The following is a 25,491-nucleotide window of genomic DNA, read 5'->3' as shown; positions in this document are numbered from 1 at the left end:
AGTTATGGTTTGGCTAAATGTGCTATAATAAAGACCATTTTAGATCAGTCAAAATCTTTTCTACAGATAGGTATTTGCTCACTACAGTCCCATTTTCTCTTGGTATTTACTTTGAATAATTCAAGGAGTTTGAGATGCCCAAGACTTCCTGCATGTCTCATTAGATGGGCATGTTTTCAAGAATACAAATCGAAATGGATGTTGCTGTGGCTCTTAGGTTAATGCAGGATTGTCTTTCTTGTTCAGGTGAGATCACTGGACAGTTCAATGATTTCTTCTACTTTTAAAGAGAAAAAAATATCATTCTTGTGATCAGTTTCTTTGAACTTTCCCTAAACTTTCCCCAACTTTTCTCAACCTTTCAGCTTCTGATTCTTATGCATAAGGACATATCTACCCAAGGATAGATGACTGCCATCCAGTTACCTGTGTCTGAGCCAGTGTCTATATTCCCTTTATCGTCAGTGGACAGAATAAGACACTTCAAAGGGTGATTACTTTCCTCCTGAGGAAAGCGATGTTACCTTAGGAAGGTCAGATGAATACCGTTTGAGTGACTTTTTTTCACACATTATCAGTGTTTTGGACAGCTCTGTTTAACTGAACCATCCATAGTATTTTTACCACTGCCTCTGTTTTTTGCTATTTGTGGAAATTATCATTCTTTTTTCTTCCTGGTTATTGCTGAAAATAAATAATAGAGCTAGGATGGGAACGGCTCACTTTCTAAAAGGAAAAATAAATAAAACTGAAGTCCGAGTGTCAGATTCTTCAGTACATTTACCAGCTGAGCAAGAAATTATCTTATCAAATTTATTTAACAAAACCTGTTTAACCGTCCCCCAGCAATGCTGATTAGCATTAATAACAGTCCCAGTGTTTGAATCCTGCCCTGCTGAAATTTTGGTATCAGTGACAGGCTAAAAATAATGGTCATGGATAGTCATAGAGTGATTTAGGTTGGAAGGACCCCTGGAGGTCTGTGATCCAAGCCCTCACTCAAAGCAGGAGATAACATTTTATATTGCCTGATTCCCGTCCATCTTAGAAATGTAAGCTTTATTTATAATACTGATATGTTTAGATTCAGTTTCTAAGCACTGGAGTTATTTCTGCCTATGTCAAGAGGTTAAAGGGCCTTCTGCTAGAAGACTTCTTGCAGAGTCTTTCTCTCCATTTATGTTTGTAAAGGATGTTCCTGTTAACGTCTCCCTCTTCTCCTTAAGATTAATATATTGAGCAAGAAATCTCAGCTGAGGAGGAAGTGGGGAGTTTCAGGGCCTTTTCTGCTGGAGCTTTGAATAGCTCCAAGGATGTAGATCCCACAGTCTGTCTGGGACCCTGTGTCGGTATTTGACCACTTTCATGGTGAAAAAAATTCTAACTGGAATTTTTCTTGTTGCAGCTTGTGTCCTGTCCTTTCACTATGCACCTCTGAGAAGAGCCTGGCTATCTTCTCTACACCCTCCCATTAGGTAATTGCAGACAGCAATTAATTCTCCTCTTTACCTTCTCTTCTCCAGGCCAAATAAATCCAGTTCCCTCAGCTTCTCCTTGTATGTCCTATGCTTCAGCCCATGACTATTTTGGTGGCCTCTGCTGGACTAGCCCCTATACACCTATGTCTTTTCTTGTCCTGGGGGGCCCCACACTGGACAACGCACTTCAGATGTGTACTCACATGTGCTGGACAGAGTGGGAGGATTACTTCCCTTGACCTGCTGGCTACGTTCTTGCTAATGCAGCCCTTCCTCACTGCAAGGATACACTGCGGACCTGCATTCAGTTTTTTCTCCTGCAGGACCCCCAGATCCTTTTCTGTGAAGCTGCTTTCTAGCCAGACAGCACCAGCCTGTCCTGGTGCCTGGGGGTATCCCATCCCTGGAACAAGACTTGGCACTGCTCTCTGTTGATGGTCCTGCCTGCCCCTTTCTTGGCCTGCCAAGGTTCCTCTGAATAGCAGCCCTGCTTTCCAGCATATCAGCTGCTCTCCCTTCTCCCTCCCAATTTCATATCATCCACAAACTTGCCAACAGCGCACTCCATCCCATCATCTAAGTCATTAATAAAGACATTAAACTCTATCAGTCTCAGCCTCAGCCCCTGAGGACTGCCACTAGTAATTCATTCATCATCACATATTTAAATACTGCTCGTCTTCCAGATTGCTCAAAGACTTCCATGGCTGTATCCTTTAAGACATTCAAACTAACCAATTTGAACAGGAAAAAGTGGAGGTTTTAGGCTGTAAATGTGAAAATCCTCTCATTCAGTGAAGGAGCTGCTTACTCCAAAATAAGTGCTCATTCACAAATTTAAAATGGAACAAGGTGAATTACATCCGAGTTATTTTTAATTTGCAGGTATTCAGGTCCACATCCTTTGGGTGTCTCCACATCCTTTGCATACTGCCTGTATTTGTGTTATCATCACACCAAATCAGGTAGAGACCAGATTTATGAAAATATTTAAACAGTGAATGAGTTTTCCATGTTGTGATTCTGACTGTTAAATTCATTTGTAGTTGGCTTGAGTTGGGCAGTCTGATAAATCCCAGTAGTTGCTTATTTGCACACATTAGTGCCCTACCTTACCTCTGGTACCCAGATTTTGAACTCTATGATTCAGTATATCTTTTGACATCTTACTCTTCAAATAGCTTTGGGAAAGCTGGTCTTGCTGTACTACCCACTGGACAATACTGCTTTACTGTTGGGTATTGCATTTGTGCAGGCAATGGTCTCTGGCCTGTATTTCTTAGGAGATTAGAATAGAAGTCCTTTGGTCTTTGAGACTCCCCAGCACTAAAATCTATTAAAAGAGGAATAGTGTGCTGTAGAAATTATTTTAAAATCTCTTACTCATATGGGACCTGCAAGGATGAGAGATGGCTCCAAAGCTGGCATGCAAGCTTCATTGCTGGATACTGTAAAGAGACCAGAAGATCTCTCATAGAGATGTATGGGATGTGGGGGACTGGAACAGGTTTTCTTCATCTGAAATTCTGCAGATTTATGACTTAGAGGATGCTAATCTCACTCAAGAGATATATCCCAAGTTTGGCTACTTACAAATGTGCAACTCTGCACTGAGAGCCTTCATGAATCAAGAGTCTTCTTAAATCCAGAAATGAATCTTTACTTGGGATTCCTTTCCCGTCACTTTAGCTATCTAAGTGTGAGCAACTTATTCCCTTTCCATGGAGACAGAGAGAGGGAGAGGGCACATTCTCTGAAATAATTTAGATCCTGCTCTGAGGATGAAATGAGCATCCTTGGAATTTACCATTGTCTGCAGAATATGACCAAATCAGACTTCAATATATAAACCTCACAATGGTGTGAGTTAGAGCAAAGGAATTCCAGCCTTTTCTCTTTGAAGGACAAAGTTGATTGTCTTAGGGTTTATCTGTCTGGAAGAATAGCAGTTCACTGTATTCCTACATTAAATGACTTGCAGTGCATTAGCAAAAGATGACAAGGGGACTTTGGCATTGAAGCAGTTCTCACACTGCTTTGTTTTGTGGAGGAATCGTCTGAAATCATTTGTTATGAGTCATTTCTACAGGAAAGGTTGGGCCAGATAGAAAAGGAGCAGTGGCTCTAGGCTGGTACAGCGCGTATGCACACGTGCGTGTGTGTGTGTGTGTCTGTGTGTGTCAGTGATTTGGCTGTACCGTTGGAATATGAAGGAAGTCCCGTTCGTGTGGAACTCAACAGAGTTAGAGGAGAGGATGCCCATGCAGCTTCTGCAAAGCTCAGGGTTTTTGTGGGTTGTATAGAAGGGCTCTGCAGTTAAGCTGTGATCTGCTGAGCCACACAAAGCCCATCAGCAAACTAGCTGAAGACTTCAAGGGTCCTGTTGATCCTGGAGAAGTTTGCTACAGGATACATATATTTCTGATACATCACAGGGCCTCTTTATCCTAGAAATGGTCCTGTATCACTTTCTTTGAGATCTTTAAACTATTCCCTATCTGATGTCTCTCAAGTAGTTATTTTATGCATAATTTGCCCTAAAAATTTTTGAGAAATATGTTTTAGCCCCTAAGGAGCTGAAACTTCATGCCATCGTTGGGCTGAGGTTGTATTTTGGGGTCTCACAAGCATTGAGAATCCCCCTGTTGTTGGGTGTTAGCAATTAGTGATTGGGGCTGCCTTCATAAGACTAGAATCAGTGCAGTCCAGCATCAGAGCTTGCAGCTCTCCAGTGAACCAGTTAGAGCAAATTTCCATATGCTTCTGTTAAGGATATATTGTGGGGAAACCAGAGTTGTATGGTAACATTAGGTGCACCTGGGGGGGCATTATTTCCTATTTGTTGTGTTTAGATGTTTGTCATGCAACAGCCAATTTATCAGAGACTACAGGAACCAGGTGCCACCAGTTCCAGTTGAAAAACTGGAACAAAGAAATCCAAATCCAAATTCAAGGTGTGCTCCTAGCAGAGTGGTTTGTTCTCTCAGCCACTGAGTGCACTGGCAGTGAGGACAGCTTCAGTTGTTGTCTCCTACAGGCTGCAAGGGAAGATCTGGCTAATCAGGAGGCTTCAAAGCCTGTGAATGCTAAGACCTCTAGTGACCCAAGACTGCTGCTAAGTGGAACAGAGAATTTGGCAGGAAAGACTGGCTGCAAAGACAAGTGGTCTCTGTACCTGTGGTCTGCATAGGAGAAACCTTGATTCTAGAGATCTGAAAGGGTTTGGGGAAAGCAACATCCTTAGAAGGTCCCTTTGGCCTTGGAGGAGTGGCTTCTGCTATTCCAGCTGGCATTCTTCTGCCAAGGGATCTGGCATTCTCCCACTACTTACACAATTGTTGAGCTGAATTTTCAGCTTCACTTTCAAAGAAAGATTTGAATGTTTCCTCCTAAATCAGCTTCTCTTCTGGGATTTTGAGCAGTCTCTGGCATCCATGCAGGAGTATAGTGACCCTTGGGATGATGGGACCCCCCCCCCCATGTCCCTCTGCTTGTTCTTTTTGGTGCAGGAGCTGTGACAACGTAGCCTGAGGGCCAGGTGTAAATCCTGACACCTCCCCACACACATACCAAGCTCTTCACCTGAAATTACCATATACAGACATGAAGGGATGTCATAAGCCATGGTCCAGACTCTGTAGAACCAGGTTGAAGAAGGTGGTTTGGTGGGGCAAAAAGATGGGTGAATGGTGGTTCACCAGCAATAATTGGTCCCTTCCCAGGAATCTGTTCCCATACCTCCTCTCTTTCCGGGTAAAGACTCCATCAAACCATATCAGGTCACCCCACCAGGGAAGTGTTTTCTTCTGACTGCAGAAGCCCTTCAGAGCACGGCCTCTATCTGCAGCCCCATTGCTCACTGCTGAGTTTGAGCCCTTACTGCCCTCCACTGTGGGGCTTCTGCAAGGCTCCAGGTATGTGAGAAGAGGGATACTACTGCATTTAAGTGACAGCTAATGCTTAAGGGAAATTTGAGGTGGTGAAGAAGAGGGAACAAAGGGAAGACCAGCTCCCTGACCCCACTGTGCACCAGCCTTTGGAGGTAGCTTTCCGTTTTCTAGTGGTTTCCAAGAAAAGAGACCCTGCATGGTCTTTCCGTGAGAAGGAGCCCATCACTTGGAAACCAGAGCTGTTCCCCGTGCTAATGAAGTGCTCACCGGCACCCCACGTCCCTCTCCTGCTGAGCACAGGAGAAGTGGCCTGCATCAGCCACTGTCTGAAAGTCAGCGCTGCAGAAAGACGCTGCTGAGAGTCCCAAGCCTGTATCTGTGTCACACCACCTGCAAACTGGCATTCTGAAAATGAGCCTGAAATGCAGCTGCTGTTATTTGCTGGCTAGAAGGCCTGATTGGGGCCTTCCTGAACAGTGGTTGATACGGAGTTAACCATTAACTCCCTGCTCCTAGACACACTGGGAACAGGGTTTTGTTTTCAGGGCGCTGTGAGGTTGCTCGTTTCGTCCTTTCCTGTGACATTCTGGTGACATTCCTCAAAGCGATCCTGCCTGCATCTGACAAGGCAGGCAAGTGGCCTTCCCTGCTTGCAGCCAAAGCAGGCAATCACTAAGCAGGAGTGTAGCCCACATGGCCTTTACGATCTGTGAGCAGTACAAGGTAATGCGGCCCAGGAGTGTGACCGTGGGGTGATGTCACCACAGTGACAAGGAAGCTGGACATGCATCCAGTGTCCACTGCCGTGCCAGCGGACACAGCTGACCTCAGACTCCTGTCCATTTGCTCGTCCATGCTGCTCCGTTCAGCTGCCTGGTGTGTGCAAGCCAGAACAAATACAGTGGTCAGCCCCGCGGCGGGAATGGTCCCTGCGGAGAGGGGCTGGAGGGGGCCGGGGAGTGCACTGCAGGGGGCTGTTTGCACCACCGGCCCCTCTGCCTGGCAGGAAATGAATCGCCTTCAACCAAAGACTTCGTGTCAGGGCACTGCAGTCTCCTTTAACAGCACTGTCTCCTCCCCACATCCTGCTCTTCCCTTCTTGGCACTGTGAAATAGGAAACTCGTAAGTGTTTCCTCTGCAGGGAGCTCCAACAAAAATGCTGGAAGCCAAGTCCTTCTGCATCAACACAGGCAGACTAAGCAAGGGTGCGGGTCAAAGAGTTGCAGTCATCTCCCCCGCCTTGTGTCTGTGTTAGCCCCTCGCACACGTGAGTGTGGGGCTGGAGGAGAACCTCAGGCCCAGGATATGGTGATGCTTATTCGGAGAGCCGGAGGGGGATCTCAGATCCTCCCGTCAACCGTTCTGGCCTGCTCAGGTTCCAGCAGTCCCCCCTGCCGCTACTCCCTGCCAGGCACAGAGCTGCTGTTTAAAAAAAGTCCTGCCACCTCGAAGCATTGCACAGACCACCGAGCTGGGAGCTCTACGTCTAGTGCATCAGCGCCTGCCGGTCTCGTAATCGCTGCTCACTGTCAGTGGCAACGAGGAGGAGACGTGTTAGCGTTTGCAACGGCTCGTCACCTTGGTGGGCAAGTGGGCAGCAGCTGAGGGCGTTGACAGCTTTTGAAGCAGGAAGGAGAAATTTGAAACTCCTTCGATGCAGTGTCTTAGGGATGTGACCGTGACCCAGTTAAAGATTTTTGCCAAGTAACCTGGGCTTCAGTAGAAGTACGGGAAGAGATGGGCAGTGCCTGGCTGGCAGCAGCTATTACACGCTCCGCCTATGCAGTCCAAAGCCAGGGTGCTGGAGGGGTGGTGCAGCGGATGCCGGGGATCTCCTCCTGGTTAATAGTGCCGGGGATCTCCTCCTGGTTAATAGTGCCGGGGATCTCCTCCTGGTTAATAGCGTCCCAGTAGATGGCAGCAGCTCTGCAGATTGCAATTTGTGTCCGGCTCCATTGCAGCAATCCTTTAGCAGAGGCATAAGGCAACTTCTTTGTTCCTGCATCTCTGCAAATCAAGGTTGCACACAGGCATACAGCACTCGTCAGGTTCGCAAGGAAACCGGCTCCTCTATATTCCCACTTCACACACACAGAACCGGCTCATAGGATGGTCAGTCTCTACTTGGTGTGGCGACTGTGAACTTTGAGTCACTGCAAAAGCAGTGTCAAGAGCAAAGACAGTGCGTGGCTGGGCACTGCCTTGGGCTGGGCTCTGACTGTTTAGGAGTCAGTTCTCTCAACATCGTGTGGTGGGGACAGGCCCTTCTGGCAGTCCCCGTGCCAGAAACACAGTGAGTTCTGCACAGCGGCATTAGCTCCTATTTCCTTACAGTTTGTTCCTTCTTCGGTTTTCTTCATAGGTTATTTGGGGAGATCGTTTTCCTGTGCTTTTGCCACATGTAGGAAGCATATGGCCATTTCATTCTTCCCTTCGTATTGGTTGTGCCAGTTTTCTCAGTGTACAGCATTTGTATTTTCTAGTTTCCAGATGTTGTTCATGGTCCCTGAATCTCCATCTGTAAAGAGTCTGCTAGAAGCTTTTACAGTGCTTCAAAGAGAAATACCCAACACATGGATATTTCATGCAGGGACCTGAGTCATGTGCATACATAAACCTCACCCATCCAAGGACCTGCACACAGGCAGGCTTATATCGACCACTGAATACTGAGTGTGAGGGGACACTGGAGACATGCAGCTTCCCTGTAAATCAGCGTAAGATGCTATTTCCTTCCCTCGACTATCAATAATGGGCTATTTTTGGAACTAGTCTGCATCACCAAAGTAAATGGACTATGGCTCTTTTCCACAGTTTCGTTTCTCTTACGATCCTAATTTAGCACTCAGAAACATGTTTAATTAAAATATTTATATGAATATTTATATTCTGAGTTATATTCTGCAAATATTTATATTCTGAGTTCTTATGCTCTTTGTTTTTTTTCTTTCAGGGTGAGATTGCCTCTGTCCAAAGAAACTGTAAAATACCAGGAAAAAACAAGGTATTTAGGCTTTTCACCCAGAAGGAATAAAAAATAAACATGGCAGAATTCACAGGTTACAAGGAAACCTCGAATCGCCATCTACGATTCAAATTACAGAGTCTTAGTCGCCGCCTTGATGAACTGGAGGAAGCAACAAAAAATCTCCAGAAAGCAGAGGATGAGCTGCTTGACCTCCAGGACAAAGTTATCCAGGCAGAAGGCAGCAATTCCAGCATGCTGGCTGATGTCGAAGCCCTGCGGAAAAGAGTGCTGAAGATTGAAGGCAAGGATGAAGAAATTAAGAAGGCAGAAGAGCTTTGCCGTTTAATGAAAGAAAAACTTGAAGAGGAAGAAAGCCTCACCCGAGAGCTGAAGGCAGAAATTGAACGACTTCAGAAGAGAATGGCAGAACTGGAAAAGCTGGAGGAAGCATTCAGCAGAAGCAAGAATGACTGTACCCAGCTGTGTCTTAGCCTGAATGAGGAAAAGAACTTGACCAAAAAGATATCTACAGAATTAGAAATACTTAGAGTGAAAGTGAAAGAACTTGAAGCATCTGAAGACAGGCTGGATAAAACTGAGCAGAGCTTAACGGGTGAGTTAGAAAAACTGAAATCCTTAGCACTGAGCTTTATCAGTGAAAGAAAACATTTTAATGAAAGAGAAAAGCAGAACGAAAAGTTAATCCAGGAGCTAACCCAGAAACTAGAGCAAAACAATAAACTAAATAGGGCAGATCAAACTAGAAATGCATCCAACTTGCTAGAAAGATCATCAAATAATCTCTTGGACAGAAATGATTTGAGAATTGAAGATGACTTGTCGCCAGCACTGCCCTCTAAAGAAACCAGGAGGAAGGGAAGTGTGGATTACCTAAAACATGTAGAAAATGAAACCAGGAATAAATCAGAAAACCAAAAGAACAAAAATCAGGAAGACAACAAAGTGAAAGATCTCACCCAAGAAATCGAGAAACTTAAAACTCAGATCAAGCATTTTGAATCTTTAGAAGAAGAACTTAAAAAAATGAGAGCCAAAAACAATGACCTGCAAGACAGTTATTTGAGCGAACAGAATAAAAACAAACTCTTGATTGGTCAATTAGAAGAAATAAAAATGCAGATAAAGAAACAGAAAGATCTGGAGAATGGAGAGGTAGAAAATGAAGATATGAGCTTTTCTAGCAGGGGGAAACACGACAAACCTAAATACAGAGGTATCACAGCTGATCTAGCCGCTACCAAGCACAAGCCAAGGGAACTTTCACCCCAGCACCGAAGGGAAAGAATGCGGAACAGAGATTTCTCCTTCAGTAATGACAGCTACAGCCACAGTGGTAAGCAAGTACCCAGTCCAAGCTTAATGAACAGGAAATCCGGAAAGGCATCCAGTGCGTCTACCCTTCTAGATGCTACTGCGACAGATACAAAAAGACTAGAAGAGAAATCTTTAGTTTCCACTTTTTCATCTGGTCAGAAGGAAGGCTGTGTCGCACAGAATGAGGGAAAGCGGTCAAAAGAGCAGCCGTCTGTCCTCAGTCGATATCCTCCTGCTGCACATGAGCAGAAATCTTGGAAATCTCCTTCCAAACCTGTTAACGACACAGGCCTGAGATCCAAGGTTGAAAAGCCGTATCAGATGCTCCGTGGCAACTGCCAAACCAACTCTGATGCACGGGATGAAAAATCAAGCAAAGGAGAATCAGTGTATTCTTTGCCTGAGAAGCTGAAAACAAGTCAGGCAGAAGCTGCTGACTCTGCAGACATGCTCCTCCCCAAGGGTAATCACACCTCTTCCAATGGAACTGCTTCAGCATATAGGTATCACCTCTCTTCCCAGACATCAGCGTCAGACTCCATCAGCTCTAAAGCAGAAGGAACAAACACCTTTGCTGCATCTCACAAGCAGCCCTCAGAGGGGAGGGCTAAAAAAGCAGTAAGCTCCCAAGAGAAAGATTTCACAGACACTTTACTTGAAAATATGAAGCCTTCAACATTAATAAAGCGTTCACATCGCTCAAGGAGTCAAGAAGACATTCTGCAGATTCTTACAGGTCTTGATAAAGAAGACACAGAACAGTCTTCAACTTCAACAACAGATCATATAAATACTGGCTTTAAAACAGACTCCCAAACCATCCAAAGTAGTCATGAAAAAATTAATTCAGAAGAAGAAACAGGAAGAAGCAAAAAAGCAACCACCCAGTCAGACTTTGAGACAAGAAAGAAAGCCACTTCCAAAGAGTTCTCCAATTCCAGGGGAGTTTTTAGAGCATCTGTTTTTGAAAATGACAAGAATACTGTAAATGATGAAGAATCCACCAAATCTATGAAAACATCAGATGCCAGCACTGGAGGATTAAAATCCAGAAGGTCATTCAGCCCAAGAGAAGCTCTGAGATCAAAAGCCATCATTAAACCTGCAATCATTGAAAAAGACATGAAAGCAGTAATGGGAGGGACTGTTTCTGAGGCAGAGTCAGAAAAACAGAAAGGTGTTTTCAAAACCACGACTAATAAAATGACAAGTAGTATCACAATCTTCCCTTCTGAGCCAACATCTTCATCAAGGACCAGTGTAGATGTAGCAACAAAGGAAAGGCATGTTACCACCAGCAACATTAGAGTTGCTCCAAACGAACCCTCACCAATAACTAACAGTCTCCCCACACCCTTTGAGATATCAGTTAATAAAAGTGCTCTGAAATTATCTGAGACAGACAGAATTGGAGATGTGGCTCTGAGAAGTAGAGCAGAAACAGTAGTGTCAAGAAGCAGTATTATGATAAAGCCTTCTGAACTCCCAGAAAAGAGTAGCGAGCCATCTTCGGAGACAATCACCTGGAAGAACCATGGCTCTTTAGACACTGTTTCATCAGAAACAAAACACGTCACTGTGAGAAGTGCTTGGAGAACAAGGCAAGGCTTACATTCCCTGGATGACTCTCAAACCAAAGTGGAGAAGAATGCAGCTTCAAGTACTACGAACATGTGCAGACCCTCTGCAGATCTCTCTGAAACTGAAGGGAACCATGCAAGAACCAACTCACTTGAGCAGAACTCAGCACGGATGAGTGCCGTAGCCGATTCCTGGAATGACCCTGAACTGGGCTCCCGAAGGACCAAAAGTAGCCTAACTGCATCTGAACTGCTAACACGCAGGAGCTACATCAGTGATCCTACAGTGGCTTCTACTTGGCACCGAACTGCATTACTTGTAAGTGTCCTATTTTAAGCACTGTTGTTTTTCTCTCAATTGAGCAGATTTTCGAAGTTTTCTGCTTGTTTTAAGGTACCTGATTTGAAATTCTTATAGATTATTTCCCTAAGAGCTGCCCTCTCCCAGCTCCTTTTATCTTCAGTGGAGCATCTCGTATGTGACGCACCTAAATTAGACTACTTGAAATTAAATCCATTGGTGATGTTTCTGTCCACCCTGATCTTGTAAAACTGTATGAATAATTATACAGCCATATCCATTTGGTCTTACCAGGATCAGAGAAGACATAGTCATAGCTTATTAAGGACATGGTACGCTTTTCAGAATGGCGTTGCCTGGCACTATCAGCTTGGTGTAGCAGAGAAAAATGAGCGAAATGACTAAACTTTAATAGGGTTCTGCCTCAGTCTGAAGCTATAGCTCCTTTTAGTAAGGGCTGCGTACTGCCTGCATGGTCTCTCCCCATGTGAAACCAGAGTCCAGATCTGGACTCTGGTCTGAAAATGCCTCCTGGGCATCTGCTAAACAGACCACAGATGAATGGTGGCTGGTTACACAGGGCTATTCTCTCCTTCTCGGTCTGTATCAATACACCACCTGGGGAAAAGACAGAGTCACAAAGATGGCTGTCCTCCTTTCCTGTTCTTTTGGGTGTTATTAATGCGAGGAGTCCCTCAAAGCGCAGCTGACACAAGGAGACGTTCTGTCTGATAAGATCTACTTCTCACTTTGAAAAGAGTTGCAGACTCCAGCATATTTTAAAATAGCTCACAGGCACTGAATGACCCTCCACTCTGTTAAACCACATTCTGATTCCTGCTGCAGCCACTGTCTTTGCTCTTGGAGCTGATCTCAGCGCTCACTTCCACTGTGTAGTCTTGCGAAGGAGCCCAGGTGAAAGAGCTGATAGGGCTGGTGGGTAGAGGAAACAAACTCATACCCAGATGACGCTAGCATTGACAAAGCTCAGGTGGTGAAGCTGTGAAAGGAGTTTTATATTTGCAAAAACATTTCACTGCTCATTTCACTTCTCTGGGCGTGACTTGCACAAAAGAATGTGTATTGCTTTGCTTTGCAGAGAATCTATTGCCTGGTTTTACAAAGTACAGGTATGCCTTCCAACTACGTTTGGACACTAAGGATATAGCAGGGAATTGTGCATGACAGTGTCTGGCTCTGGGAGGGGCTTTCATCAGCCTCAGTTAGCAACCCAAATCCCCTATGTTAAGTAAGGGGGCACATAGGAATGGGATAACCACAGACACCGTGCTTTAGGTAGCCGATGGAAATTGTGTGAAGAAGGGAGTATGCAATCCACTTCTGTCCTAGACTTCATTACCTATGGGAAAGAGATTCCAAGCCAAGGCCTTCCTCCTGGCCATAGTCACTCTTGGGTTACAGGCAGTCTTTACTTCTCATTCATGAATCCAGGAGGAACCGACATTGCTGCTTGTGAAGCTGGAAATCCAGCCATGGGCCTCCTTTAACCCCAGAAGTCTGAATTCTTGGCTTAGGGACCAGTTCTCAGGAAGGCAAAACTTCGGGCACCTACATTTTGTTTTATCATCTGTCCACTAGCAGCCCATCCAGGGCTGAGTAAATGCACTAGTGTAGCTCTGCAGTACATTCTGTGGGTGGTCCCAAGGTTACTGTTCGATCGAATTTGCTCGCTATGCAGGCAGTGTGCCCACGACAGCTGAAGCGTACCTTGCAGAGCATCCTGACCTCTGCGTGCCTGAGTATTCCTGATGAATTAGCTGCTTTCTAGTCTTGCCGATTATCTGCAGTGACAAGCAGTCAGCAAAGCAGCTGTGTGGCTAGTTCACACAGGGCTTTTGAATATTGAGTTATACGCCTGTCTGCATCTTACCTTTAAAAACAAATCTCATCCTGACACCAGTCAGAAATCTGAATTCTTGGTGGCAAATTAAGTATATTTAGTTTTACCTTGTAAATGAGGAGTGTGAAGTTACCCTGAAAGACTGGAGATACATGGATACAAGAGCAGCTCAAATTCCACATATTTGGGCAGCTCAGAATCTTGCATATCCCCTTGGAAAAATTCTTGTCTGGCAATTCGAAGGGCCTGAAACTCTTGAGCCTGCTCTAGGTTACATAGGCACATCCACTGCAAACCTGCAAGTTCATATTCTTATGCACTAATAAAACTTTCGCATCTAAGTCTTTAAGAAATACTGCAAATATTTTGAGACCAAATCAAATCACAAGGAACAAAATGTTTGAGGCATTTAAAAAACTTACTCCAAATAGCTTGCTTGTGGTAAATCACTCATTTTTGAAGGCTATATCCAAAGCCTGGTAACACATGGGAAAACAAAGTCTCTCCTCTTGAAGATTATCTTCAACCTTATAATATGCCTCATATCATAAGCAGCCCATTTCCACTGGCATTTATGTTTCTGATACAGAAATAGATATTTCTTTGGCAGAAGTTGAAACCTTTAGTCCACTACTGAGCCCCTGCTATAACAGTATTAGCAACTTTGCAAATTCAGATTTTTTTCCGAGAAGGGATCACTGCCTCCTATCTGCAGCTCCGCTATCGAAAATCTGCAATTGCCTTAGAAGTCTTATTTGGAAAACACAGGGTTTGTGCTGTTTTTGGCAAAATACGTCTCACTCTCTCTCTCTCCCCTCCCTGAAATATTCAGCTATGTCTGACCCCCTGCTACAGCATGGCAAGAGGCTAAAGAAAGCTGGAGACTAGGACCTTGCCTCTCAAGCTGGGACAGACCCAAAGGGAGCGCATAGAAGTTCTTGCAAGGAAGCTGCAAGAGGCAACTTCCTTGCTTTAGCAGCAAGGGCTGCCCAGGCACAAGCTGTAATTTCAGTCTTAAGTGTTTCACCATTGATGTAAGTAAATTTTCCCAATAAAGCTGCTGAGGTAGCAGCAGCTCCGGGCACTACTGAACTACAGAAGCGGCAGCTCTTTGGTCTGCTGCTGCGTTGGGAGCTCCAGAAACTGGGGAGACAAAGCTGTAGGTGCTGATGGATGGAGGCTGCAGCTTGCTAATCAGCTCCCTCTAGTGACTGCAGCCAGCTTTTCTCAAGCTCCTCCAAAGATCTGTGCCATCATCTTGTTCATGTAGCATTTCATACCCCACACAGTCTGTTTCTATTCGGCTTTGTGCTTTTGATAAAGAAGTCAGTAGTTCTCTGGCAGGATGTTTGACAGCTGAAAATTTGCAGTGCCTGAATTTGTCCAAAGGCATTGGCAGGAGAGCAGGCAGCAGTGCAGGATGACTGCTCTCCCTGTCCTGTGGCTGTGATGCTAATATGACTGCTGTGGAGCAGGGCTCTGCACAACAGAATTTAGGTTAAAACCTAAAGGTAGGCTTTTCTTCAAGTGAGTCTACATGTGCCTTCTGGGAGGGATGGGGAGATCTTATGGAAAATCCTCCCTTACAGTATCCAGGGATATGCTCACGCGTTCTCTCTCATGCATACGCGCATGCACGCTCTCCCCCACCCCCCTCTTTCCTCTTGCACACCCTCTCCTTCTCTTTTCTGATCAGGGTCTGAGTGCTCCCACCACCCTTTCAATCTTGCTGAATCTGCATGAGCTTCCACTTAAGCAGTCTGTCATGGCACTTTGCGTTGTTTTAATCCTTGGATGGCAGGAACTTTTCCCAAGGCCTCTATTCTCTTTTGTGCCAACTCTTGTTGGGGGGGGAGGGGAGCTTCCAGCTTCAGAGCATCCCAGGCTTTTGTCAGGGACCAGATGACTTTCTGCAATGGCTTCATAACATCTCGTGGTACCAGAGGAGTGCTGGGCTAAGCACTGACTGGGCTCAGAGTAAAGCTACAGTACCAGAAGATACTGTTTTCATCTCTCTGGCTATGCTGCACGCTTGGGTGGGGGCCCGGGGGCGGGGGAGGGGGGAGTTTGGACGTCCTGCCTGCTCAGGCTTAGCTCCTCATCTGTGAAATCTTCTTGGGACCAGTGTACCTGGTTTGGCAGTCACATATTTCAGATTTCACAGATATCAGATGCTCAGCTGGTGTTATCACATGCTCAATGAGATGGAGCCAACTATATGCTCACCCAGTGTCCTCCTCTCTAAAGACATCAGAAAGAGACCAAGGTGCACATCCCTCGGTAAGCTGTTCAGGTTCAGGAAGATGACTGACTACTTTTAGCTTTAAAAAAAAAAAAAATCCTACCCTCACCACGTGGCCTGGCCCACCATCATTAGCTCTGGTTCATAGTTGGTCAGGGCTGTGGTCAGTTCTAGGTCAGTATGTGACAGATCCTACATGGTTACTGAAGAGTTACTGACGCTCACAGCTCCCTTTTGTCGTAGGGCTCTAATTGCCGTTCCTTATCCTGTCTCTCCAACTGGTTGGCAAGAGAATCATTACAGAACTAAGTCCTTTGGTCTCTCCACGTAACACACTTCATGGTCTGCCCTCTTGTTCTCATAGTCCATGTTTTCTAGGCTCCCAAAAGGGTTAATTTGGCCATATATACCTATTTCTGATTCATTTCATCAGTGGGATTTCATTATTGTGTTCCCAGGGCTTAGGTGACCTTGGCCTCATAACCTCTTCTCTTTGTAAATGAAGGCAGCATTCCTGATGACTTAAGAGTAGGAAGAGTGTGGTTTCATGGCTGACCCTTGTACACTATTTCCTAAATAAAGTGAGAGTTGAGGCTTAATTATCTCCCTGGTGTTCCTCCTGCAAATCACACTTCTAGAGCTATACAGTTCGTTTCAGCAAACATGATGCCATTCCCAAAGCATTCAGAGCTGATACAGCCTTCAGTAGTTCATTGCAACTTTTGTTGTTTGTCTAATAACTGCTTACATTATTGCATGTGTATTTCCCTAAAAAAAGGTAAGTAAGTTCAACATTGCAATAATTTCTATTTTGTTTCTGAGGTTAATGTGACAATGCCTTATAAATTTGTTAGAAATTTGTGGATAATGATGTTATCATACAAGGTTTTCCAGCCAAATACTAGCAATAACAATAATAGCAATAGCGAAAGCACTTCCACGTTTAACTTACCAGGTCAAGTTGGTGGGTGATAGGTACTCCTCACCCTTGTAACTCACACAGCCACGTACAGAATCAGCAAAAGACATAGGTGCCAGAAACAGCCCTAAGGCAGACCTTAGGCGCCTGGATCCCAGAGTGTGATCCCTTAGAGGTCTTGACAGATGTTCAAGAAAATAGCCGTGAGTTTAAGAGTACCATTTAGATGCCTGTGCTAGTAAAACAGTGTAGGACACTAACACATCACTTCCTCATTGCCAAGAGAGTAGGAGATCCAGGTTGCTGACCACCCCCAGCCCATGGTACTTAAAACTCACAGTTAATGTTTTTAAGAGTCAGTCACTAAACTGGGGGATTTTCTGGTGCTGACAGTCCTTTCTTGTCAAAGCTGGGCTCCTGGGTCTCATGGATACTAGCATCATGGGCCCAGAAAGCCAGGCAGGCCAAGGCAAGCTGAGCACAGACTTACACATGGGTCGCTCAGCTGAACATAGGACAAAGCAAATCTGATCTCTGCACCCAGAACTTGTACATCAGAAATTAGTGGATGAATTAAAAAAGTAATAATAATGAAATAGCACAAAAGTGAGGACATCCCAGAGCTGGCCTGGGTGCCCTCCTTTGCTGAAGGGAATCAACCCAGAACCTCACACTGCAGACATACAAGTGCTGGGAAGCCAGTTCTACTCTAGACCCCATTCACAGCTCCTGAGTCCCAGTCCTCTTGTTTTTCTTCCCACAGGAGGAAAGCAAAGATTTTGTGCCTAGTTCCAGAAGAAAACAATATGGCTCTTCTGAGTATCTTTCACAGGTTGACACACCAGGGAAAAGGCCAGCCTCCAAGACGGACCTGCAGGACACCGAATCCAATCCCCGTGCACAGCTGGGTGTCCAAGCAGAGGAGCAGGTATGTGAATTCAAGGACCATCCAGAAGAGAATTAGATTTGCAAGGCGGGAGGCCAATATCTGAACTGACTTCTCAGTAACATAACTCAGAGAACTTCTGTGCAAAAGAGGGTAAATCTTTCAGGATAGATCCAGTCTTGAATTAGCACTTCCCAGAGGTGGAGTGTCTACTGTAACTCTTTGGTAAATTATTCTACTAATTTCCCATCCTGGTTAAAAAAGGTGGTACCTTATTTTTCTGTTCTTAATTTAACTTGTTTCAACTGGCTTTGTGGCTAGACACCTTCTCCAGGGAATAAAAGGCACTGTGTCTAGTCATCCTCAGCCACACATTTTGTATTGGACAATCAGGGATGGAGAAAAAAAAGCATTTGGGGAGAAGAGATCAGAGCATCTGACTTACCCCCTTCAGCTGGCTGCTGTACCACTGTGGTGCGTGTCTGCTGCTACACACCTGCTCCTCTGCTTTCTAAACCACGCATTTTTGGCTGCATAGAGAAGTGGAAAATGGCCCATATTATGGGGATGGTGACTTATTTGCTGACATATGAAAATATGTGTATTCCAACCTCATTCATTTGTAAAGAAGCAGCAGGTTTCCAGGCATTGTTTCAGTCTTTCAGTCCTAGATACAAAGCTATGCTTTTATATATATGTGAAAGACTGATTTTTCTTTTTTTCCTGGCATTTCCTCTTTGCTTGTGTAGCTGCCCAGAGCTCAGTGCATTGCCAGTGTGAATCCTAATTTAGCTAACAAAATCTTTCTTGTTGATTTTGTAGGAGTTTAGGCACCTAACCCAGCATTGTGGGGCACCTGGCTCCAGCAGTGGAATTCTGTCCATGGTATCACAACACAAAATGTTTGTTGGCTCTGGTTCAGAGCTTATCCAGTGTGCAAACCCCACAGGCTCTGACTGCCAGCGCTAAAAATACATCACAGGCTGCAAGAGTTAAACTGGGGTCTTCCCCTTTTACACATCCCCTCCAGCAGGAAATATCTTAAGACCTCAAACCTGTCTTCAGCATAACTTATACATTAATAGAAGTTCATAGGCGTTATCGAGCCCTGATTTGTCAGCATCAGGGCTGCAGAGAGGCAGCTGTGAGCCCTGCAAGGTCATTCTTCTTGGTGAAGATGCACAAAGTGAAGAGCCAAGGGGAACACAGTTCCAGCTGAGCTTCTTAGATTGGTATCTAGAAATCAGTAGTGTTTGCAGTACTGAGTAGTGAATTAACACAGTCCCTGTTGGTAACTGAGAAAAGAGACTCAGCAGAGATGGTCTGTGTGGTCACTAAGACGGGTTAATCACAGTGAGATTCATCTGACTCAATGTAGACATCTGTACCTGAGGTAGCTGTGCTGTGCTTCTTTTTCCTCTGCAGATACAGTCAATACAGAACAGAACCTTGGGTGAATTTAGGTTACCATAACACAGACACTATCATTTGTCAGCAGGATCCGTCTTGCTCAGATTTCCACTAGCTGCAGTGGAAGCCCGAACACCTTGTACATGGAGACACGTGCTCTGTAGACATCTGGTGTTAGGTTAGCTCAGTGGCATCTTTGCTGTCAGGTGGTTTTGCATGTGCAAAATCCACCTCCCTAGCTTAGAGATGGGTGCTGGGTGTGCTCCAGCATAGTAAAAGATGATGGCAAAGCCTGTGGGGACAGGGCTGAGTAATTCTGCTTTGGGTTTATTCCATTATAAAACCTAACCAGGTACATGTCTTCGAAGTTAATCCTGCCCCTTCCCTTCTACCTGCCTTGCCATCAGGCCTGGATCCTGATGAGCTTTGGGCTAGCTGCTCAAGCAGAATGGTGATGCTTTTCCCAGGGCAAAAATGCTGCCAAAGGCAGCCACAGGTCTTGGTCAGTCTGTGATACTGTGGGGTTCTCTCTTATAGGGTGTTTCCCGTTCCTGCCGGACAACATCTAGGAGATGAATTGTATTCCCTTCCACCAAGCGAACACTCTGCATAGTGGAGCAAGAGACAGGATATTACCAAGCTCACAGGTGTCACACCTGCATTGTAACCTCTCCAGAGGCTTCAGCTAGCCTGAAACCAGTTTTGCGAGGTACAGGAGCTTTACCAGTGAATTTTCCTTCATTGCTGAAGAGGCAGCTGCAGACACTTTGCTCAGGGGACTCCCACTTCTCATCTCTGTACCTGCAATCTGAATTTTCTCCATAGGATGATAGGTCTATTTCCATATGGAAACCTTGAGTGCATGGTCACTCTTTCAAACTGAAGTATGGTACTCCCCAGAAAGAGGTAACTCCTCATTAATCACCTTCATTTAGACAAGATCCCAAAAATATCCCTGTGACTACAGTCCACCTGCCCATGATAGCTGTCCTACACACCTCCGCAACTGAAAGTGTTCAGGTTCCTAGTGAAAGTTTGCATTCTTCTAATATACCCTTATTAACTTGAGTTGTGATCACCTCCGGTACCTGTGTTGCTAGCACCCTCAATCTATGGTCGGGAGGAAAACATTCCCCACTGGTTGCTTTACACACTAACAGGAGAAGGTGAACAGGGAAGGAGAGCAGAAACTGTTGTTTAGAAGCAGTTTCTTTCCCATTGGTCTCAGCCTCTGCCACAAGCTTTGCACGAGGCAAGACCCATTCATTACTGGCTGAGATCTTACACCGAGCCAAACAAAACAGCAGTTCAGACAGCAGTGAAACTTTCTCCTGCCTTGGACGGGCATGCTTTTTTGCCCAAAGCTTTATGTCCATCAAACTCCGCCAGCACCAGCTCTGCTGCTCGTTCTCAGCCATTGAATGCTAAGGGACAAAGAAATGCTTTTCTTGTGGCTTGGGGCACAGAATGCCCTTCTTCCTTCCAAAAACAGAGGGGAGACTGAACCCTAAGCTGAGCTGCAGGAGGGCTACCTAGGCAGCCCCAGGCTATGCCCATCTTCAGAGCCCTCCCATCTGCCTTGGCTGGGACCCAGGTACAGCCAGAGACCATTGCAAATATGGAAATGCAAAAATGCTCACAGGACAAGATGCTAGGTGGCATAACTGTTGGGGAAAGCCACCACCTCTCCAGTCTGCACAGTAGCCACGGGTGGTACTCAGGTAGAAGCTATTAGCACAGCATCTGCCCTGAGGAAGGTGAATGTGGGAGACTATCCAATCACACATGTGTATGTCATATTTCTTCCCTCTGCGTTGGTCATATATGCCTTAATTGTGAGGGGCAAATGAACCGAAGAACAGAGCTGGTTGGAAAATATCTATCAAAACACTATCTGTAAAGTATTTCCTAAAAGGAAAGTGTTCCAGTCATAGGATTTTTTTAATAAAGTCTAAGTGGAAGAAGGAGAAAGATTTTATTTTTGAAAAAATGTCTTCCTATGCAGTTTTAGATCCCCCCCCCCAAATTTATATTTTTAACATTTCATTTTATTGCTTTTTATTTCATGTAGAAATGTCAGGTTGCATAAAAACACAGAAAGATAATGCTTTTACATTAGTACTAAGCACAGGTGCTCTAATAATCTTAAAACTAAAGTATATTAAAATAGACTGTTATCAACTGCTATTTTGCACCCCTTCATGAGATGGCAGTGCTAGCAGAGAATAGGCTAAATATCAAATATAATAGAAAAAGCTTTTAAACTCAAAATTCAAACTAAAGAAATTGAAATTTTGCAGTTAAATTCAAATTTCTGATATTCTCTGCCACACTCCTCTGCCCCTATTTATTGGGATATTTTGAAAAACTGGTGTGTATTTTGCAACGTGAAACTAAAATACATTCTTGAACTAGCATGTGAAAGTGCAACATCCACCCTGCACCTCGCCTTGCTCAGGGTGTGACTGTATGGCAGGAGCACCACAAAAAAAAAGAAGTTGCTGAGATTGATTGCTTTAATGATACAAGCTTCCCCTCCCTCTTCACACAGTCTTCAAGGCTCTTTACAGCTCATAAATAGCATCTCAGCCTGACCAGCAGCAACATGTGCTGTAGCAGTGCTTTCATGGGTCATGCTTGCTTGCTAGCTAGCCTCTCTCTGCCAGCCCCAAGATGTTGGGTTCTGGGTCTTTTCCTCATATTTTCATGTTAGAGTGAACATTTCCCTTAATTAAAAAACAAACAAAAAAAACCCAAAAAAACACACAAACAAAAAACCCCACTACCTCAGGCCATTTTCCATCTGTTTCATGGCAGATATTGCTGTGAAAAACCTTGCCATGCCAGTACTGTCATTCCGTAGCCAGCAACTTGAATGCCTCGTGCAATAACTGCTTTCTGAACCTGGGAGTTGGCTTCTCAAAGGATCCTTAGCACATACATGCCTCTTCAGATATCCACAGTAACTATTTACCAGCATTTACGTTCCCAGACTTGCTGCTCAGCTGCTGCCCAGATAGGTAAAATAAGTCCAGCTGTAGTTGCTATGGAAGAACCGCTGTTGACCAACTTGACCTTGCAGTTCAATCCTATAAGAGGAGCAGAGTTTTTGAAATCCCCCCCTCTGTCCTGTGTCAGTGCTATCCTGAACAGGCAGCATGGTTTTGAACAGGCAGCATGGTTTTGAACAGTCAAATGCAACAGCTGGACAAGCAGCATAGCACATACACCGCCACAGAGGATGAGGATTGCTCCAAGCATCTACTTCATGGCTTTCTTCACGGTGACAATCACTGTCCTACAGCAGGACAGGGATTGTCCAAGTCCCACAGTGGGGAGACATATTCACCAGCCCCCTTCTTTTCAAGTTTCTGCAGCTGGTCACAAAGCTGTGGTTTACCCTTCAAATTTCAGCCCCACAGCTCACCCCAATAATGCAGCCACATTCCTGAAACCAGGGGGAAACAACAAAAACAAACAAAACCAAACAAAAACACCAGTGGCAATCGTTGCCATTTTTCTCTTCTGTCAACCAGAGCCTCTCTCTTCCTTAGCTAGAGCCAAGGGCAACTGAAGGGAATGTCATTGCTGCTCTAAATGTACTGTCTGATCACACCGCACAGTAAGAGCCTCTCAGATATGGACACAACAGACCCAGCAATGCAACTACTGCGGCACTATCTGCTCTCCTCAGGTGCTTCTCACAGAGTAAGTTTGTCTTCTTTTCTCCAGCTGCTTTGTCCTTGGGGAGACAAAGCAAGGCTAGAGGCGGCCTTAGTCCTTCATTCAGTATTTTACAGCACGTTATCTTGAATTCAGGCTCAGTCTCACTGCTTGCAAGTGATGAATATAGATGTCATTTGGTAACTGTAAACTGGGTTATTTTACCACAACTGAGATTAAATCTGAGAAAGGAAAACCCTTTTTAAAATTGAAAGGGGCCATGCCCTCTAATCATGAGTGCAATAGGAGCTGATTGTATTATTAAACTTATAGTGATGACTTCAGGAAACACGATGTGTTTTACTCAAATTGCACACTTTTTTGAACAGCTGTAAAATAGAGTATATGTGTAAATATTGCCATCACTGAAGAAATATTTGTAATTTTAGCATATAAATATATCAGGCTTTTCAGTGGACTTGGTGATGCTGAGAAGCTGTGCGTCAAGCATTCGGATAATTCCAAAGTTGTAAATGTATTTGCTGTACAGAGGAAGTGTGTCAGTGCTCTGCCTCTTCTCCCAAGGAAACAAAGAGACTGGTCCCTTTTGGAGAGCCAGCAGCTTTCACCAGAGAAGGCTGATGCCAGCTTGGGGGCCAGCAGCTTGCTACTCATGGAGCTGCTTCCTTTGTATCTGGAAAAGGCACTGCAGGTTCCCTTGGCAATGCCGTGAGCAGAAGGCAGCCTCTCCAGCAGCTCAGGTAGTATGGAGGGAGGACAGCTTCACGTTCAGCCACCAGTGCCAAGTGTTGTCAAGCTGCAGCTCACTGGACATGGATGAGGGGAATCTCTTTCTGCAGACAGTGCCTCCAGAAAAGGGGAGATGGCAGAAAGCACAGGGAAGGGTGGCAAAACCTTGGTGCTCCAAGAGACAACTGACATGAGCAATTCCTTAGCTGCAGATTGAAGCAATAGTCATATTGATGTTACCTCTAAATAGTAGACCTCATCTCTGCCACCCCTGCACATCACTACGGAGTGGTTCAAACACTGCTACAAGGCCAGCCTCCAGCGGACTGCTCTACACATGATGAAACATGAAGCCATTTTTCGCAGAGGCCTCTGATGGTCAGTAATGAAACACCCAAAGGATTATCTTCCTAGGCTGTCCAGCATGCAGTGCAGGCTCCTGCCTGGAGGAAGCAGCACTCCAGACTGCGTGGAATGTATTTTTAAGAGAAGAAATCTATTTTTTTGTATTTGCAGACAAATGTTTGGGCTGGGACAGCTTAGTTACAAGACAACGTTGCAAGAAGTCTTTTCATATTCACAGACTCGTCCAAGTCAAGCGACTTCTCCAGGGTTACAGTATTCCCTATTTTCCTAAAGCAAACTTTGTGTCCAATAGCGCTATCGGCACTGTTTCACCTTCTCAAAATCCTCCCTGTCTCAGCATGCTCAACAGAGGGAAGCCAGCTCTTTCCTCCCAAGGCTGCCCATATAGCAGATACAGATGGTGCTCACCTCTTACACAGTGCTCTTAGTCTGCATGCCAAACGTAATCACACACTTTATCTGCATGTCTTTCCTGACTCAAACATTGTCAGCTCTACAGTATATAACCAATAAAAGTCTCTCTTTTTACGTGTTTGTGGTGTGGTATTTAAGGCTGTGGCTGAACTACTCAGCGTTCATTACTCAAAGGTATTGGCTTCCCCCGCTGAAATGCCGACACAGCCCAGCTCCAGCCTGCGATACTGTGTGTTACTGCTGATTCTCACCATCCCATTCCTACTTTTTTGCCCTGAACACATCTCCAGGCAGATGTCCTACCCATTCCTAGACCAGTCATTTAAGGTACAGGCAGCGCATATGCAAATTGCAAGTGAGGTTGAACACAGCCACTCTCCACTTACACTGGATGATCTGGACTTGGCACTTCTGAGAGCAGGTTGGCGGAGTGTTCTTACAAAGGGAAACAAGCTACTTTAGATTTCCTTCACTCGAGTAATATAGACTGGAGTCAAACCAAGATCCATTGGCCTTCTGGCTGGAGGATACAGAGGCCAGCAGAGATGGCAAATTCTCCTTCGTACTTCCTAACTTAGTGTTATATGCAGATACCATCTAGCTAAAAAACATCCCCCTGACACGCACACCCTTCCCCCACTCAGCTTTCAGGCATTTTTGATATTACACAAGTACCTAGCATATGCAGGACCATCCTCCATGACTGTCACCCCATTATTTGGAGAGAAGTACATTTATGCATTAAGGGCCTTTTATCAGAAAAAATATTTTCCTTAAAATCTGGTTTATTCTACCTGACTACAAAACTGGACACCATTCCAGAAGCTCTAAACAATTAAATGCATTATTGATACTTCCTGACACTTTAGGAGCCATTCATAGCTGTCACTTCATCTATTACTCTCAGGCCAGAGCTCATTAACTAGAGGTGAAGTCCTACAAACATCCCCTCTCTTATATTAATTGAAGAAAAGTGACTTCTGACTTGTCCGAGACCTCTCCTTCTGCCCCAGTTCACATAGGCAGCCATTGAGCATCATGAACCTACAGACAAGTGCTGCTTTGTCTGGCTTGCCAGGGACAGCAGAGATTTGCAAATGTGTAAAAGAAGAGTTAATATTCATAGCTTCCATGCCTGCCTTAAGTCTGCCCCCAGGCCAACACCTCACACAAGTACCACATCATGGTTCTTCTCATTTTTATGATTTGAGGCTGGGCTCAACACTCCTGCGTTAGCGCACTGCAGTGTGCTATTTAGCCATAAAAACTTTATTTTTCTTTAGTCTTCTTTACTCTGTTCTTTTTGAGCAGTTGTTTCTACTTACTCTGGTGGCTTTAAGTAGTTTTCACATTGTCTACAAACAGTCGTACTCTTTTACTAATCCAGTTGTGAACCTTCTGCTTTTGCTGTGCCTGTGAGAAGGTTG

At 44.9% G+C, this 25,491-nt stretch overlaps 1 protein-coding gene across 7 annotated transcripts in view; it reads left to right on the top strand.

The window, feature by feature from the left end:
- Nucleotides 1-24,178, top strand: part of LUZP1 (leucine zipper protein 1) — a 49,795-nt gene extending 25,617 nt beyond the window's left edge. For 3 of the 7 annotated variants that reach the window (XM_064524893.1, XM_064524897.1, XM_026102489.2), the window contains exons 2-4: nt 8,323-11,571; nt 17,339-17,503; nt 19,409-24,178. In XM_064524893.1, coding sequence (XP_064380963.1) covers nt 8,413-11,571; nt 17,339-17,503; nt 19,409-19,447 — 3,363 coding nt within the window. In that variant the 5' untranslated portion in view covers nt 8,323-8,412 and the 3' untranslated portion in view covers nt 19,448-24,178. Of the gene's footprint in view, nt 1-1,405; nt 1,476-2,380; nt 2,444-8,322; nt 11,572-17,338; nt 17,504-19,408 lie in introns of those variants that run through there. The other 4 variants (XM_064524894.1, XM_064524895.1, XM_064524896.1 and 1 more) reach the window with 3 other exon arrangements.
- Nucleotides 24,179-25,491: the final 1,313 nt, after the last annotated feature.

This window comes from Dromaius novaehollandiae, chromosome 23 (assembly GCF_036370855.1).
Source record: "Dromaius novaehollandiae isolate bDroNov1 chromosome 23, bDroNov1.hap1, whole genome shotgun sequence".
In the NCBI taxonomy this organism is placed as follows: domain Eukaryota; kingdom Metazoa; phylum Chordata; class Aves; order Casuariiformes; family Dromaiidae; genus Dromaius; species Dromaius novaehollandiae.
This window is presented reverse-complemented; position numbering and strand designations above follow the sequence as displayed.